The sequence below is a fragment of the Apium graveolens genome, unplaced genomic scaffold (genome assembly GCF_009905375.1).
Source record: "Apium graveolens cultivar Ventura unplaced genomic scaffold, ASM990537v1 ctg337, whole genome shotgun sequence".
NCBI lineage: Eukaryota > Viridiplantae > Streptophyta > Magnoliopsida > Apiales > Apiaceae > Apium > Apium graveolens.
The window spans coordinates 47,442-65,987 of record NW_027418069.1 but is presented as its reverse complement, the minus strand read 5'-3'; the positions used below and the strand labels follow the sequence as shown (position 1 = coordinate 65,987).

Here is an 18,546-nt window from a genome sequence, read left to right as displayed (position 1 = left end):
TTAATTGTATTAGTTCAGTATAAACATAAATTAATGGCTTGACATTTTTTAATTGATTTTGTTACTAGATGTTAGGTTTGTTTCTAATACAGGGGCAATTATATAGTTAAACCTGATAATTTTTAATGTTCAAATTTGATGATAATTGTATCGGTTCAATTTTAAAGTTGTTCAATACGAGCCTTCAATTTTTGATGCCATACCTGATCATATTTATTGCAATAAATTACACTCTACTAGTATCAGATTTTGGATTATTTTTCACAATTAGTGAGTTTAAATATTTTTTAGGTTGATTTTAATTTAATAGAAATGTGATTTTTTTAGGGTGACAAAAAAACTAAAAATTTAAGCTTTAATTTTAAGCAAGCACCTTTGTTAATGTTTTTGTAGGAACCTCTGTACCTTGACAGTTGTCAATCCAGACGGAAAGGTAGTCTACTAAATGGACCCTCTTAAACGTCGAATTGCTGATGGAGAATGGATGGATGTTATCGACAAGTAAGAGTTCACCTTGTAAAATTTATATATTAAGTCTTGACTTGTAAACCTTGTCCGACCATATTTTGCAATGGTTATTTTATGTTTTGATAAATATTATTTTGGTTGTAGTGCCACTAACATGTACAAGGATCGAGGATTTGAAAAAGGTTCCGAAGAAGAAAGTATGGTAGGAGAACATGGCAGTATTTATTCATTTTTCGCATCATATATTAATTATGTTATTAAAAGAGACTGGAGACTCTATTAATATTTTTTTTTAATATTTTAGGGAGTTCTAGAGAAGACCGGGAACAAGGATTGTGGCCAGTTCGTGATGCGATACATGATGGAAATTATTCATGACAAAGAGCTGGACTTTGCTAATAAGTTGACAATTCACCCTCTTTGGGCCTTTTCATCGACTTTGTATTTACGCTTATAATGGCAGAACATATTACTTATACAAAATTTTTGATGATTTTTCAGTGGAAGCGTAGGTCAAACCTGGTTTACATTGAAGATGACATCAACGAGACCAGGGTTGAGTTAGCAAAATAGTTTATGGAACACTGTGTAAGCTGGGTCCTCGCTGTTTCTGTTCTTCTGAACTTATCGTAAAATGGATGTTTTATGTATGTAATTGGTGACAAGTAGACTTGCGATAATGTATTTTGTGTTGGGTAGATTGTTCGTAGTTTGGTATGTAGATCTAGTTGTTTTGTGTTTTGTTTTGGATTGACGAATGGATGGATTATGGTATGGTACGGATTATGGTATGGTACGGATTATGTTATGGACTTTTGTGTTTTGTGTTGGGTATTTATTTTATGGTATGGAATTGGTTTTATTTTTCTAGGGGTCTAGATTATGTGGATTTTTAATTTGTAAATTGTTTAATTTAGTTTTATGCAGCAGGTTTTAATTAAATATGAAATTGATATGCAAAATGCTAATACCTAATAAGATAATGGGTTTTTAAACCAAAAGTAACCATTATATGAATATAATTCGGACAACAGTTACCCAAGTATATAATTATATCAAATAAAAGCCATTGTCTAAACAACAATTCAATAACACCAATTAGTTATTAACTGTTGTTTGAAAATGATATGTAAAATTGGAAAGAAATTTTAGAACTTTCCCATCATGTTAAAAACGTTCCAACAATGGTTACTTTAAAAGAACAGTTGTGTCATCCTGATTGTAGCCAGTGTTTAGCATGGTTGTTCAATCTCTCTTATTACAAGGGTATAAATAACCATTATCCAATGTTCTATCACACTAGTGTTGGATAGACAACGGAAACTCTTCCTGTCACACAACGGTGCAAAACTGTTGTATGATTGCTTGTTTCTTGTAGTATATGGAATGGTAACTTAGCTGAGTTTAAATTAGTGTACCAACATCATCATCTTGCTTACTAATACAATTCATCTTATTGAGTCATCTTTTAGAATATATGAAGATAACAGTTTTGATGGATTGGCTTCTTTCCAGATGCTATTTATAAAAAAATTCAGTACCACATTAATATTTTTTAGCTAATTCAACAAGAAATACAATTTCAAAATAACTTATAAATTTGTTAAGAATATTTTGATCACATGGGAGGAGTACAAATTTAACTTAATGTTTGTTTTTTGAATTCATTTCATTATTTTGTTGGTAGATTGGTTTCTTGGATGAAAATGACAAAAAAAAATCCGTTTGTATAGTTGGTGCTTGAATTAAATGAAGTTTCGGGTTTGTTTAATAATCCCATTCACCTTTCCACTAATTTATTTATATGCGTGAGTACGAGAATGAGCCGAATGAGCGTATATATACATCTGGGTATAAGAGTAAATGAAAATGGTGTACCAACAAAATATCTTACCATTAACATAATTGTGTGGAAAAGATTGAACTCTGGATCATACCAAAAAAACCTATCTTATTCAAACAAATTAAACATATTTTTCTAGTACAATCTTTAATCTTGAGTTCATGAATACAACCTCATGTAAATACTCCATCAACTGGACAATCCCTTGATAGCTTATAAAATAATTACTGCTTTAGAGATATATCTTAGCCAATCCAAATATAATGTATAATTGTTTAAAGAAATTAAAGTTCCAATATATTTGTAAAATATAATTATCCAAAGTATGAAAATTCTACAATTACTGAACGTGGATCATTAAAATTGTTAAACTATGAACTTCTATTATTCAGTTATATATCAGAGTCCGGGCTAGATTCTATGAATCAGAAAATGCAAATGTATATGTGTTGGATAGGTAGCTGCAAAAATAATTTACATGTGTGATCAATGAGCAGTGTACTATTATATATATAAAGTAATAGATAGATATATATTAATTAAAATGTTGGGAAGTTTGGTGAACACTATCATCTATGTTAATTGAAATGACTTACCTAAAAAAATCAATACTACTACATATGTATTTTTTTGACGAATAAGGCTTAAATTTTTTGTTCTAAAACTGATTATTTGTTCTAACAAATCTAGGGGTGAACAAGAATCGAACGAACTCGTGAAAAACTCTTGACTTCATTTTTGGAATCGTCCCCTGTTGATTGAACTTAACCTAGGCAGTAAGAAGTGTAAGCAACAGTAATTCTTGAGAGGAGAAAATGTTTTGCATGAAAAGCAACAACCAGTGAAGCTAGCCAAAAATGCCTGCCTATAGACCAGAATAAAAATTTACGAATGCATGGGGAAAATCCTTTGAATGAGGCATGCATGCAAGTCATTCTTGGCTAACAAATATAGTTCTTCTCTTCATGTAAATAGCTCTACTTGTTTATACTTTCCTCTAGGGCTGTTTACGAACCGAGTCGAGCCGAGTTTTGAAGTAAACGAGCCGAGTTTTAATTTTTTTCTGACGAACCGAGCCGAGCTGAGCTTTATTACCTAACAGAAAAACGTGTTCGAGCTCGAGCTCGGTAACTTTCGAGCCGAACATGAGCTTGTTCGCGAACAAATACGAGTCGAGCCGAATATATGTGTTATCGAACAGCTCGTTAAGAGCTCGTTAAATATACAGATATTACAACTTAAAATCTCAGCCCAGTCCAAATAATCAAGTCCAGCCCACCTAAAAACCTAAAACATACTAGTCAGACGACTCAGCCCCTAAATTTCATTCATTCTCCAAACCAAATCCCTAAATTTCACATACGACTTAAATCCCTAAATTCCCTGAATTCCCAAATCTGAGATTCCCCGGTAATGTTCTCTACTTCTCTTCCATGTTCTCATTTTGTTTAGTTTTGGATTATGTTTGAGATGCTTTTTCATTTTGTTATTTTAACTGTTTAAGTATTTAGCTTTATGTTTAGCTATTTATTCTTCTTCTTTGTTTAAACGTAACCATACCCTATATTACGTGTTAGATTCTTCATTATCTGGATCAATTTATTGTGTTTTCTTGCTCAGTTTACACCCCACAAATTAAGTTAAAGTTAAGGGGGTTGGTTTGGTTATTCTGGGTGTATGTAGCAATTCTTCTGGTAAAGTATTCCAATGTGCCATGATTTTTAGATGGATTATAGTGTGGTTTTTGTAGTTTTTATAATTGAGTTTTGGAATATTGGGAGAAGACTATGAAACATTCAAAGATAGAAGTCATGGGAGACATTACTACTGAATGACTAATAGAGATGTGTGTGGTGTACATATATGATACTGTCCATTTCTTTTATACGTTTATGGTCAATAGGGAAGCTAAAAATCGTATACTTGTTAACATAAACCTTAGGGCTTAGGCCATTTCTTTTTTTCCTGGCTGAAGAAATTACCTTCAACCTGAAATTATAGGACCTTTATGCAACCAGGCTGTAAAACAGGTCAGTTAATTTTTATTTGATAAAGATTAGTAGGTTCCATCCTGATATTGTCAAGATGGGATAGAGTAGTTTTATTATATATTCAATAAAACTATATGGAACAGAGACATTGATGATGTTTAAAGGTAGTAATTGAAGTTATCGAATGTATTTGTTGCGTGCGTCTCTTGGTAAGATTGTTTTTCTTTCTGGGAAAAATAGGGGTGGTTTTTATTAGTATTTTTCTGTGTTGAGGTGAGTGCTTCATATAACTAAACTGATGCTATGCACTAGTCAGTTGTAGACGCATAGTTACGAAAATTATATATTTACAGGCATTATAAAGCTTACACTTTTGTTGCCTTTTCACTGCAAAAGTGTAGTCTTGTATGTATCTACAATCATATTGGTTTGTGATGAATTTAGAAAGCATGAAGGTTCTCAGTCTTCCTTTTCAACTGCTATTGTGTTGCTGACTGCTACAATATTGTTAATTTCTCTGTTACATAGAAATAGTGTTACACAATTTTTTTACAGATTTGTTGCTGAATTCTAATCCTAACATTGTTCCATTGTGTTGCAGATTTGTAATGGCTCCTTCCAGAAAAAAGAAGAATCAAATTGAAATTATTTCGGAAAATGCAGAATTTGAACAAGTAAGAAGTCTTGGCGATGATATAGAATCTGAAGATGCTGGTGAAAATGGTGATAACAACGACCAATCCGAACAACTTCTTGAAATGACTGAGCAAGAAGGAATTTCAAGAAAAAGAAAAAGTGGCAGCCTTGAAACTCAACAGTCTCAACCTTACCAAAAGAAGTCGAGGAAAAAGACAGCCCGTTGCTGGCCATATTTGGACACGGTCGAAGAAAACAATCAGACGATCGCCATTTGTAAATTTTGCAAGGAAAGGATCAAATGTGACCCAACAGGGTGCACAACTACTTTAAACAGGCATGTCGACAAATGTCGGAAAGAAAATGGACAGACAAGTCAAGCATTACTTCAGTTTCAGCCAATCGATGTGAAATCATCAGAGGTAACAGTCGGTAATTTCAAGTATGATCATGTTGAAATGAGAAAAATTATTTCTCATTATATTTTAGTAAATGAATTACCGTTTAGACATGTCGAGAGTTTTATGTTTGATAAAGTTATGCGAACAGCTACTCCGTTTTGGGAGAAAATTAGTAGGCATGCTGTTAGGAAAGATTGTTTCAGTACTTATGAAATTGAGAAAAATAAATTAAGAGAAATGTTTAAATATATTAGAAAGATTAATATAACGACTGATATGTGGACTTCCTCACATCAAAAAATTGGTTATATGGTTGTCACGGGTCATTGTATTGATTCCAATTGGAATTTGAACATGGGGGTCCTTAATTTTTGTAATGTCCCTCCCCCACATAGCGGATTTATAATTTCAGAAGCTTTGTTTAAGTGTTTGGATGAATGGGGGATTATTGATAAAATTGGGACATTGACGGTAGATAATGCAGCTACGAATGATGTCGTTTTACGGTATTTAAAACAAACTTTTAGTGTTAGAAGGTCATTGTCTATTGAGGGAAAGATGTTTCACGCTCGTTGTTGCGCACACATATTGAACTTATGTGTGCAAGATGGTTTAAACCCAACTGAAGATATAGTTGATAAAGTTAGGGATGGGGTTAAGTATATAGCAACCTCGGAAAGTCGCAGAATTAAGTTTGCTGAAATTTCTAAGTCATTAGGTTTGAAATGTAAGAAGCTGATTCTGGATGTTCCTACACGCTGGAATTCAACATATAATATGTTGGAATGTGCTATTCAGTTCAAGAATTTTTTTCTTATATATAGCACATCTGATCCAGGCTTTAAAGAGTATGTACCAGGTGTGGAGGATTGGGAGCAAGTTGAAGGAGTGTGCTCCTTCCTTAAGGTATTTTCTGATGTCACGAAGGTTGTTTCCGGAACAGGTTATTCAACTTCGAATTTGTTTTTATCAGAGATAAGAAGGGTCAAGCATATAATAGACAGAAAGGCCATCGATCCAAATATGCATGTTCGAGAGATGGCGCGAATAATGGAATTGAAATTTGAGAAATATTGGGGGGAAACTAACTTGGTAATGTCAATTGGTGCCGTCATGGATCCGCGGTTTAAAATGAAACTTCCAGCTTTTTGTTTTCCAACTCTTTATCCGATTGCAAGTGATGCTGAAACAAATATGTCTTATTTATTGAATGCCTTGAATGATTTGTATTTTGAGTATTGCAGGGAAGAAAAGGATGCTAATAAAGAAAGGAATGAATCTGGGGTGTCTTCTTCTGATGCTAATTTTATTATTGAACAAAGTGAAACACCTCAAGGGATCAATGATTACGAGAGTTTTATTCGAGAGAGTGGCGGTATACTTGAGCCTACAAAGTCAGAATTGGAGGAGTATTTGAGTGAGAAAATTATCGCTCCAAGTTCAAAATTTGATGTTCTTGCTTGGTGGAAAGGAAACTCAGCAAAATATCCAATTTTGTCCAAAATGGCATCTGATGTGTTGAGTATTCCTATTAGCACGGTGGCTTCAGAGTCGACCTTTAGCGCTGGTGGTAGAGTGATTGAACCACATCACTCTTGTTTAAAACCTGAAACAGTAGAAGTTTTGTTGTGCGGAGCAGACTGGGTTCGTAAAATTAATCTTGTAAATCGGGAACGAGTCTCGTTATCGGTAGTGGTACTTTTACTGAATTTTTCTAATCTTGACATGCAAGATAAATTTCAAATTTATTAATATTTTTTTCATATGACTAAAATTGATATATATTAACATCCGTACGGTTGCATCGTCAAAAAAATCATTTTAAAAATTAATCTTGTAAATCGGGAACAAGTCTCGTTATCGGGAGTGGTACTTTTACAAGATTTTTCTAATCCTGGCGTGCAAGATGAATTTCAATTTTTTAATAATTTTTTCATATGACTAAAATTGATATATCTTACCATCCGTACGGTTGGATCGTCGAAAAAAATAGTTTAAAAATTAATCTTCTAAATCAGGAACGCGTTACATTGTCGAAAGTGATACTTTTACTGGATTTTTCTAATCTTGACATGCAAGGTAGATTTCAAATTTTTAATAATTTTTTCATATGACTAAAATTGATATATCTTAACATCCGTACGGTTGGATCGTCTAAAAAATCATTTTAAAATTAATCTTGTAAATCGGGAACGAGTCTCATTGTTGGGAGTGGTACTTTTACTGGATTTTTCTAATCCTGATGTGCAAGATGGATTTCAAATTTTTTAATAATTTTTTCATATAACTAAAATTGATATATCTTAACATCCGTATGGTTCGATGATCGAAAAAATCATTTTAAAAATTAATCTTCTAAATCAGAAACGCGTCTCGTTGTTGGAAGTTGTACTTTTACTGAATTTTTCTAATCATGACATGGAAGATGAATTTGAAATTTGTTAATATTTTTTCATATGACTAAAATTCATATATCTTAACATCCGTAAGGTTGGATCATCGAAAAAATCATTTTAAAATTAATCTTGTAAATCGTGAAGGAGTCTCGTTGTCGGTAGTGGCACTTTTACTGAATTTTTCTAATCCTGAGATGCAAGATGAATTTCAAATATATCAATATTTTTTTCATATGACTAAAATTGATATATCTTAACATCTGTACGGTTGGATCGTCAAAAAAATTATTTTAAAATTAATCTTGTAAATCGGGAACGAGTCTCGTTATCGGGAGTGGTACTTTTACTAGATTTTTCTAATCCTGACGTGCAAGATGAATTTCAAATTTTTTAATAATTTTTTCATATGCCTAAAATTGATATATCTTAACATCCGTACGGTTGGATCGTCGAAAAAATAATTTTAAAATTTAATCTTCTAAATCAGGAACGCGTCTCGTTGTCGAAAGTGGTACTTTTACTCGTTTTTTCTAATCCTGACATGCAAGATAAATTTCAAATTTTTAATAATTTTTTAATATGCCTAAAATTGATATATCTTAACATCCGTATGGTCGGATCGTCGAAAAAATTATTTTAAAAATTAATCTTTTAAATCGGGAATGAGGTACTTTTACTGGATTTTTCTAATCCTAACATGTAAGATTAATTTCAAATTTTTTTAATAATTTTTTCATATTACTAAAATTGATATATCTTAACATTCGTATGGTCGGATGATCGAAAAAATCATTTTAAAAATTAATCTTCTAAATTAGAAACGAGTCTCGTTGTCGGGAGTGGTATTTTTACTTAATTTTTCTAATCCTGAAATGCAAGATGAATTTCAAATTTTTTAATATTTTTTCATATGACTAAAATTGATATATCTTAACATCTGTACGGTTGGATCATCGAAAAAATCATTTTAAAATAAATCTTGTAAATTCGGAACGAGTCTCGTTGTCGGTATTGGTACTTTTACTGGATTTTTCTAATCCTAACATGCAAGATGAATTTCAAATTTTTTAATATTTTTTCATATGACTAAAATTGATATATCTTAACATCTGTACGGTTGGATCGTTGAAAAAATCATTTTAAAATAAATCCTGTAAATCCGGAACGAGTCTCGTTGTCGGTATTGGTATTTTTACTGGATTTTTCTAATCCTGGCGTGCAAGATGAATTTCAATTTTTTTAATAATTTTTTCATATGACTAAAATTGATATATCTTAACATCCGTACGGTTGGATCGTCGAAAAAATAATTTTCAAAATTAATCTTCTAAATCAGGAACGCGTCTCGTTGTCGGGAGGGGTACTTTTACTGGATTTTTCTAATCCTAACATGCAAGATGAATTTCAAATTTTTTAATATTTTTTCATATGACTAAAATTGATATATCTTAACATCTGTACGGTTGGATCGTCGAAAAAATCATTTTAAAATAAATCTTGTAAATCCGGAACGAGTCTCGTTGTCGGTATTGGTACTTTTACTGGATTTTTCTAATCCTGGCGTGCAAGATGAATTTCAATTTTTTTAATAATTTTTTCATATGACTAAAATTGATATATCTTAACATCCGTACGGTTGGATCATCGAAAAAATAATTTTCAAAATTAATCTTCTAAATCAGGAACGCGTCTCGTTGTCGGGAGGGGTACTTTTACTGGATTTTTCTAATCCTCACATGCAAGATGAATTTCAAATTTGTTAATATTTTTTTCATATGACTAAAATTGATATATCTTACCATCCGTACGGTTGGATCGTCGAAAAAATTATTTAAAAAATTAATCTTCTAAATCAGGAACGCGTCTCGTTGTCGAAAGTGGTACTTTTACTGGATTTTTCTAATCCTGACATGCAAGATAAATTTCAAATTTTTAATAATTTTTTCATATAACTAAAATTGATATATCTTAACATCCGTATGGTTGGATCGTCGAAAAAATCATTTTAAAACTTAATCTTGTAAATCGGGGACAAGTCTCGTTGTCGAGAGGGGTACTTTTACTGAATTTTCTAATCCTGACATTCAAGATGAATTTCAAATTTTTTAATAATTTTTTTATATGACTAAAATTGATATATATTAACATCTGTATGGCTGGATGATCGAAAATATCATTTTAAAAATTTATCTTCTAAATCAGAAACGCGTCTCGTTGTTGGAAGTGCTACTTTTACTGAATTTTTCTAATCCTCACATGCAAGATGAATTTGAAATTTGTTAATATATATTCATATGACTAAAATTGATATATCTTAACATCCGTAAGGTTGGATCGTAGAAAAAATCATTTTAAAATTAATCTTGTAAATTGGGAACGAGTCTCGTTGTCGGTAGTGGTACTTTTCCTTAATTTTTCTAATCCTGACATGCAAGATGAATTTCAAATTTATTAATATTTTTTTCATATGACTAAAATTGATATATCTTAACATCCGTACAGTTGGATCGTCAAAAAAATCATTTTAAAAATTAATCCTGTAAATCGGGAACGAGTCTCGTTATCGGGAGTGGTACTTTTACTAGATTTTTCTAATCCTGGCGTGCAAGATGAATTTCAACTTTTTTAATAATTTTTTCATATGACTAAAATTGATATATCATAACATCCGTACGGTTGGATCGTCGAAAAAATAATTTTCAAAATTAATCTTCTAAATCAGGAACGCGTCTCGTTGTCGGGAGGGGTACTTTTACTGGATTTTTCTAATCCTCACATGCAAGATGAATTTCAAATTTGTTAATATTTTTTTCATATGACTAAAATTGATATATCTTACCATCCGTACGGTTGGATCGTCGAAAAAATTATTTAAAAAATTAATCTTCTAAATCAGGAACGCGTCTCGTTGTCGAAAGTGGTACTTTTACTGGATTTTTCTAATCCTGACATGCAAGATAAATTTCAAATTTTTAATAATTTTTTCATATAACTAAAATTGATATATCTTAACATCCGTATGGTTGGATCGTCGAAAAAATCATTTTAAAACTTAATCTTGTAAATCGGGGACAAATCTCGTTGTCGAGAGGGGTACTTTTACTGAATTTTCTAATCCTGACATTCAAGATGAATTTCAAATTTTTTAATAATTTTTTTATATGACTAAAATTGATATATATTAACATCTGTATGGCTGGATGATCGAAAATATCATTTTAAAAATTTATCTTCTAAATCAGAAACGCGTCTCGTTGTTGGAAGTGCTACTTTTACTGAATTTTTCTAATCCTCACATGCAAGATGAATTTGAAATTTGTTAATATATATTCATATGACTAAAATTGATATATCTTAACATCCGTAAGGTTGGATCGTAGAAAAAATCATTTTAAAATTAATCTTGTAAATTGGGAACGAGTCTCGTTGTCGGTAGTGGTACTTTTACTTAATTTTTCTAATCCTGACATGCAAGATGAATTTCAAATTTATTAATATTTTTTTAATATGACTAACATTGATATATCTTAACATCCGTACAGTTGGATCGTCAAAAAAATCATTTTAAAAATTAATCCTGTAAATCGGGAACGAGTCTCGTTATCGGGAGTGGTACTTTTACTAGATTTTTCTAATCCTGGCGTGCAAGATGAATTTCAATTTTTTTAATAATTTTTTCATATGACTAAAATTGATATATCTTAACATCCGTACGGTTGGATCGTCAAAAAAATAATTTTCAAAATTAATCTTCTAAATCAGGAACGCGTCTCGTTGTCGGGAGGGGTACTTTTACTGGATTTTTCTAATCCTCACATGCAAGATGAATTTCAAATTTGTTAATATTTTTTTCATATGACTAAAATTGATATATCTTACCATCCGTACGGTTGGATCATCGAAAAAAATAGTTTAAAAATTAATCTTCTAAATGAGGAACGCGTTACATTGTCGAAAGTGGTACTTTTACTGGATATTTCTAATCCTGACATGCAAGGTAGATTTCAAATTTTTAATAATTTTTTCATATGACTAAAATTGATATATCTTAACATCCGTACGGTTGGATCGTCTAAAAAATCATTTTAAAATTAATCTTGTAAATCATGAACGAGTCTCATTGTTGGGAGTGGTACTTTTACTGGATTTTTCTAATCCTGATGTGCAAGATGGATTTCAAATTTTTTAATAATTTTTTCATATAACTAAAATTGATATATCTTAACATCCGTATGGTTGGATGATCGAAAAAATCATTTTAAAAATTAATCTTCTAAATCAGAAACGCGTCTCATTGTTGGAAGTTGTACTTTTACTGAATTTTTCTAATCATGACATGGAAGATGAATTTGAAATTTGTTAATATTTTTTCATATGGCTAAAATTCATATATCTTAACATCCGTAAGGTTGGATCATCGAAAAAATCATTTTAAAATTAATCTTGTAAATCGTGAAGGAGTCTCGTTGTCGGTAGTGGTACTTTTACTGAATTTTTCTAATCCTGAGATGCAAGATGAATTTCAAATTTATCAATATTTTTTTCATATGACTAAAATTGATATATCTTAACATCCGTACGGTTGGATCGTCAAAAAAATTATTTTAAAATTAATCTTGTAAATCGGGAACGATTCTCGTTATCGGGAGTGGTACTTTTACTAGATTTTTCTAATCTTGACGTGCAAGATGAATTTCAAATTTTTTAATAATTTTTTCATATGCCTAAAATTGATATATCTTAACATCCGTATGGTTGGATCGTCGAAAAAATAATTTTAAAACTTAATCTTCTAAATCAGGAACGCGTCTCGTTGTCGAAAGTGGTACTTTTACTCGTTTTTCTAATCCTGGCATGCAAGATAAATTTCAAATTTTTAATAATTTTTTCATATGACTAAAATTGATATACCTTAACATCCGTATGGTCGGATCGTCGAAAAAATTATTTTAAAAATTAATCTTTTAAATCGGGAATGAGGTACTTTTACTGGATTTTTCTAATCCTAACATGTAAGATTAATTTCAAATTTTTTTAATAATTTTTTCATATTACTAAAATTGATATATCTTAACATTCGTATGGTTGAATGATCGAAAAAATCATTTTAAAAATTAATCTTCTAAATTAGAAACGAGTCTCATTGTCGGGAGTGGTATTTTTACTAAATTTTTCTAATCCTGAAATGCAAGATGAATTTCAAATTTTTTAATATTTTTTCATATGACTAAAATTGATATATCTTAACATCTATACGGTTGGATCGTCGAAAAAATCATTTTAAAATAAATCTTGTAAATCGGGAACGAGTCTCGTTGTCGGTAGTGGTACTTTTACTGGATTTTTCTAATCCTTACATGCAAGATAAATTTCAAATTTATTAATATTTTTTTCATATGACTAAAACTGATATATCTTAATATCCGTAGGGTTAGATCGTCGAAAAAATCATTTTAAAATTAATCTTGTAAATCGGGAACGAGTCTCGTTGTCGGTAGTGGTACTTTTACTGGATTTTTCTAATCCTGACATGCAAGATGAATTTCAAATTTGTTAATATTTTTTTCATATGACTAAAATTGATATATCTTACCATCTGTACGGTTGGATCGGCGAAAAAATTATTTAAAAAATTAATCTTCTAAATCAGGAACGCGTCTCGTTGTCGAAAGTGGTACTTTTACTGGATTTTTCTAATCCTGACATGCAAGATAAATTTCAAATTTTTAATAATTTTTTCATATAACTAAAATTGATATATCTTAACATCCGTATGGTTGGATCATCGAAAAAATCATTTTAAAACTTAATCTTGTAAATCGGGAACAAGTCTCGTTGTCGGGAGGGGTACTTTTATTGGATTTTTCTAATCCTGACATGCAAGATGAATTTCAAATTTTTTAATAATTTTTTTATATGACTAAAATTGATATATCTTAACATCTGTATGGTTGGATGATCAAAAATATCATTTTAAAAATTTATCTTCTAAATCAGAAACGCGTCTCTTTGTTAGAAGTGCTACTTTTACTGAATTTTTCTAATCCTCACATGCAAGATGAATTTGAAATTTGTTAATATATTTTCATATGACTAAAATTGATAAATCTTAACATCCGTAAGGTTGGATCGTAGAAAAAATCATTTTAAAATTAATCTTGTAAATCGGGAACGAGTCTCGTTGTCGGCAGTGGTACTTTTACTTAATTTTTCTAATCCTGACATGCAAGATGAATTTCAAATTTATTAATATTTTTTTTATATGACTAAAATTGATATATCTTAACATCCATACAGTTGGATCGTCAAAAAAATCATTTTAAAAATTAATCCTGTAAATAGGGAACGAGTCTCGTTATCGGGAGTGGTACTTTTACTAGATTTTTCTAATCCTGGCGTGCAAGATGAATTTCAATTTTTTTAATAATTTTTTCATATGACTAAAATTGATATATCTTAACATCCGTACGTTTGGATCGTCAAAAAAATAATTTTCAAAATTAATCTTCTAAATCAGGAACGCGTCTCGTTGTCGGGAGGGGTACTTTTACTGGATTTTTCTAATCCTCACATGCAAGATGAATTTCAAATTTGTTAATATTTTTTTCATATGACTAAAATTGATATATCTTACCATCCGTACGGTTGGATCGTTGAAAAAAATAGTTTAAAAATTAATCTTCTAAATCAGGAAGGCGTTACATTGTCGAAAGTGGTACTTTTACTGGATTTTTCTAATCCTGACATGCAAGGTAGATTTCAAATTTTTAATAATTTTTTCATATGACTAAAATTGATATATCTTAACATCCGTACGGTTGGATCATCTAAAAAATCATTTTAAAATTAATCTTGTAAATCAGGAACGAGTCTCATTGTTGGGAGTGGTACTTTTACTGGATTTTTCTAATCCTGATGTGCAAGATGGATTTCAAATTTTTTAATAATTTTTTCATATAACTAAAATTGATATATCTTAACATCCGTATGGTTGGATGATCGAAAAAATCATTTTAAAAATTAATCTTCTAAATCAGAAACGCGTCTCGTTGTTGGAAGTTGTACTTTTACTGAATTTTTCTAATCATGACATGGAAGATGAATTTGAAATTTGTTAATATTTTTTCATATGGCTAAAATTCATATATCTTAACATCCGTAAGGTTGGATCATCGAAAAAATCATTTTAAAATTAATCTTGTAAATCGTGAAGGAGTCTCGTTGTCGGTAGTGGTACTTTTACTGAATTTTTCTAATCCTGAGATGCAAGATGAATTTCAAATTTATCAATATTTTTTTTCATATGACTAAAATTGATATATCTTAACATCCGTACGGTTGGATCGTCAAAAAAATTATTTTAAAATTAATCTTGTAAATCGGGAACGATTCTCGTTATCGGGAGTAGTACTTTTACTAGATTTTTCTAATCGTGACGTGCAAGATGAATTTCAAATTTTTTAATAATTTTTTCATATGCCTAAAATAGATATATCTTAACATCCGTACGGTTGGATCGTCGAAAAAATAATTTTAAAATTTAATCTTCTAAATCATGAACGCGTCTCGTTGTCGAAAGTGGTACTTTTACTCGTTTTTTCTAATCCTGACATGCAAGATAAATTTCAAATTTTTAATAATTTTTTCATATGACTAAAATTGATATATCTTAACATCCGTATGGTCGGATCGTCGAAAAAGTTATTTTAATAATTAATCTTTTAAATCGGGAATGAGGTACTTTTACTGGATTTTTCTAATCCTAACATGTAAGATTAATTTCAAATTTTTTTAATAATTTTTTCATATTACTAAAATTGATATATCTTAACATTCGTATGGTCGGATGATCGAAAAAATCATTTTAAAAATTAATCTTCTAAATTAGAAACGAGTCTCGTTGTCGGGAGTTGTATTTTTACTAAATTTTTCTAATCCTGAAATGCAAGATGAATTTCAAATTTTTTAATATTTTTTCATATGACTAAAATTGATATATCTTAACATCTGTACGGTTAGATCATCGAAAAAATCATTTTAAAATAAATCTTGTAAATCGGGAACGAGTCTCGTTGTCGGTAGTGGTACTTTTACTAGATTTTTCTAATCCTAACATGCAAGATAAATTTCAAATTTATTAATATTTTTTTCATATGACTAAAACTGATATATCTTAATATCCGTAGGATTAGATCGTCGAAAAAATCATTTTAAAATTAATCTTGTAAATCGGGAACGAGTCTCGTTGTCGGTAGTGGTACTTTTACTGGATTTTTCTAATCCTGACATGCAAGATGAATTTCAAATTTGTTAATATTTTTTTCATATGACTAAAATTGATATATATTACTATCCGTACGGTTGGATCGTCGAAAAAATTATTTAAAAAATTAATCTTCTAAATCAGGAACGCGTCTCGTTGTCGAAAGTGGTACTTTTACTGGATTTTTCTAATCCTGACATGCAAGATAAATTTCAAATTTTTAATAATTTTTTCATATAACTAAAATGTATATATCTTAACATCCGTATGGTTGGATCGTCGAAAAAATCATTTTAAAACTTAATCTTGTAAATCGGGAACAAGTCTCGTTGTCGGGAGGGGTACTTTTACTGGATTTTTCTAATCCTGACATGCAAGATGAATTTCAAATTTTTTAATAATTTTTTTATATGACTAAAATTGATATATCTTAACATCTGTATGGTTGGATGATCAAAAATATCATTTTAAAAATTTATCTTCTAAATCAGAAACGCGTCTCGTTGTTAGAAGTGATACTTTTACTGAATTTTTCTAATCCTCACATGCAAGATGAATTTGAAATTTGTTAATATATTTTCATATGACTAAAATTGATAAATCTTAACATCCGTAAGGTTGGATCGTAGAAAAAATCATTTTAAAATTAATCTTGTAAATCGGGAACGAGTCTCGTTGTCGGTAGTGGTACTTTTACTTAATTTTTCTAATCCTGACATGCAAGATGAATTTCAAATTTATTAATATTTTTTTATATGACTAAAATTGATATATCTTAACATCCGTACAGTTGGATCGTCAAAAAAATCATTTTAAAAATTAATCCTGTAAATCGGGAACGAGTCTCCTTATCGGGAGTGGTACTTTTACTAGATTTTTCTAATCCTGGCGTGCAAGATGAATTTCAATTTTTTTAATAATTTTTTCATATGACTAAAATTGATATATCTTAACATCCGTACGGTTGGATCGTCAAAAAAATAATTTTCAAAATTAATCTTCTAAATCAGGAACGCGTGTCGTTGTCGGGAGGGGTACTTTTACTGGATTTTTCTAATCCTCACATGCAAGATGAATTTCAAATTTGTTAATATTTTTTTCATATGACTAAAATTGATATATCTTACCATCCGTACGGTTGGATCGTCGAAAAAAATAGTTTAAAAATTAATCTTCTAAATCAGGAACGCGTTACATTGTCGAAAGTGGTACTTTTACTGGATTTTTCTAATCCTGACATGCAAGGTAGATTTCAAATTTTTAATAATTTTTTCATATGACTAAAATTGATATATATTAACTTCCGTACGGTTGGATCGTCTAAAAAATCATTTTAAAATTAATCTTGTAAATCAGGAACGAGTCTCATTGTTGGGAGTGGTACTTTTACTGGATTTTTCTAGTCCTGATGTGCAAGATGGATTTCAAATTTTTTAATAATTTTTTCATATAACTAAAATTGATATATCTTAACATCCGTATGGTTGGATGATCGAAAAAATCATTTTAAAAATTAATCTTCTAAATCAGAAACGCGTCTCGTTGTTGGAAGTTGTACTTTTACTGAATTTTTCTAATCATGACATGGAAGATGAATTTGAAATTTTTTAATATTTTTTCATATGGCTAAAATTCATATATCTTAACATCTGTAAGGTTGGATCATCGAAAAAATCATTTTAAAATTAATCTTGTAAATCGTGAAGGAGTCTCGTTGTCGGTAGTGGTACTTTTACTGAATTTTTCTAATCCTGAGATGCAAGATGAATTTCAAATTTATCAATATTTTTTCATATGACTAAAATTGATATATCTTAACATCCGTTCGGTTGGATCATCAAAAAAATTATTTTAAAATTAATCTTGTAAATCGGGAACGATTCTCGTTATCGGGAGTGGTACTTTTACTAGATTTTTCTAATCCTGACGTGCAAGATGAATTTTAAATTTTTTAATAATTTTTTCATATGCCTAAAATTGATATATCTTAACATCCGTACGGTTGGATAGTCGAAAAAATAATTTTAAAATTTAATCTTCTAAATCATGAACGCGTCTCGTTGTCGAAAGTGGTACTTTTACTCGTTTTTTCTAATCCTGACATGCAAGATAAATTTCAAATTTTTAATAATTTTTTCATATGACTAAAATTGATATATCTTAACATCCGTATGGTCGGATCGTCGAAAAAATTATTTTAAAAATTAATCTTTTAAATCGGGAATGAGGTACTTTTACTGGATTTTTCTAATCCTAACATGTAAGATTAATTTCAAATTTTTTTAATAATTTTTTCATATTACTAAAATTGATATATCTTAACATTCGTATGGTCGGATGATCGAAAAAATCATTTTAAAAATTAATCTTCTAAATTAGAAACGAGTCTCGTTGTCGGGAGTTGTATTTTTACTAAATTTTTCTAATCCTGAAATGCAAGATGAATTTCAAATTTTTTAATATTTTTTCATATGACTAAAATTGATATATCTTAACATCTGTACGGTTAGATCGTCGAAAAAATCATTTTAAAATAAATCTTGTAAAT

At 30.0% G+C, this 18,546-nt stretch overlaps 1 protein-coding gene across 1 annotated transcript in view; it reads left to right on the top strand.

The window, feature by feature from the left end:
- The first annotated feature begins 445 nt into the window (after positions 1-445).
- Positions 446-18,546, top strand: part of LOC141701115 (zinc finger BED domain-containing protein RICESLEEPER 2-like) — a 30,538-nt gene continuing 12,437 nt past the window's right edge. Inside the window, exons 1-4 of the mRNA XM_074504756.1 lie at positions 446-501; positions 613-670; positions 773-909; positions 4,904-6,983. Of these exons, the coding sequence (XP_074360857.1) occupies positions 446-501; positions 613-670; positions 773-909; positions 4,904-6,983 (2,331 nt within the window). The remainder of the gene's footprint in view (positions 502-612; positions 671-772; positions 910-4,903; positions 6,984-18,546) is intronic.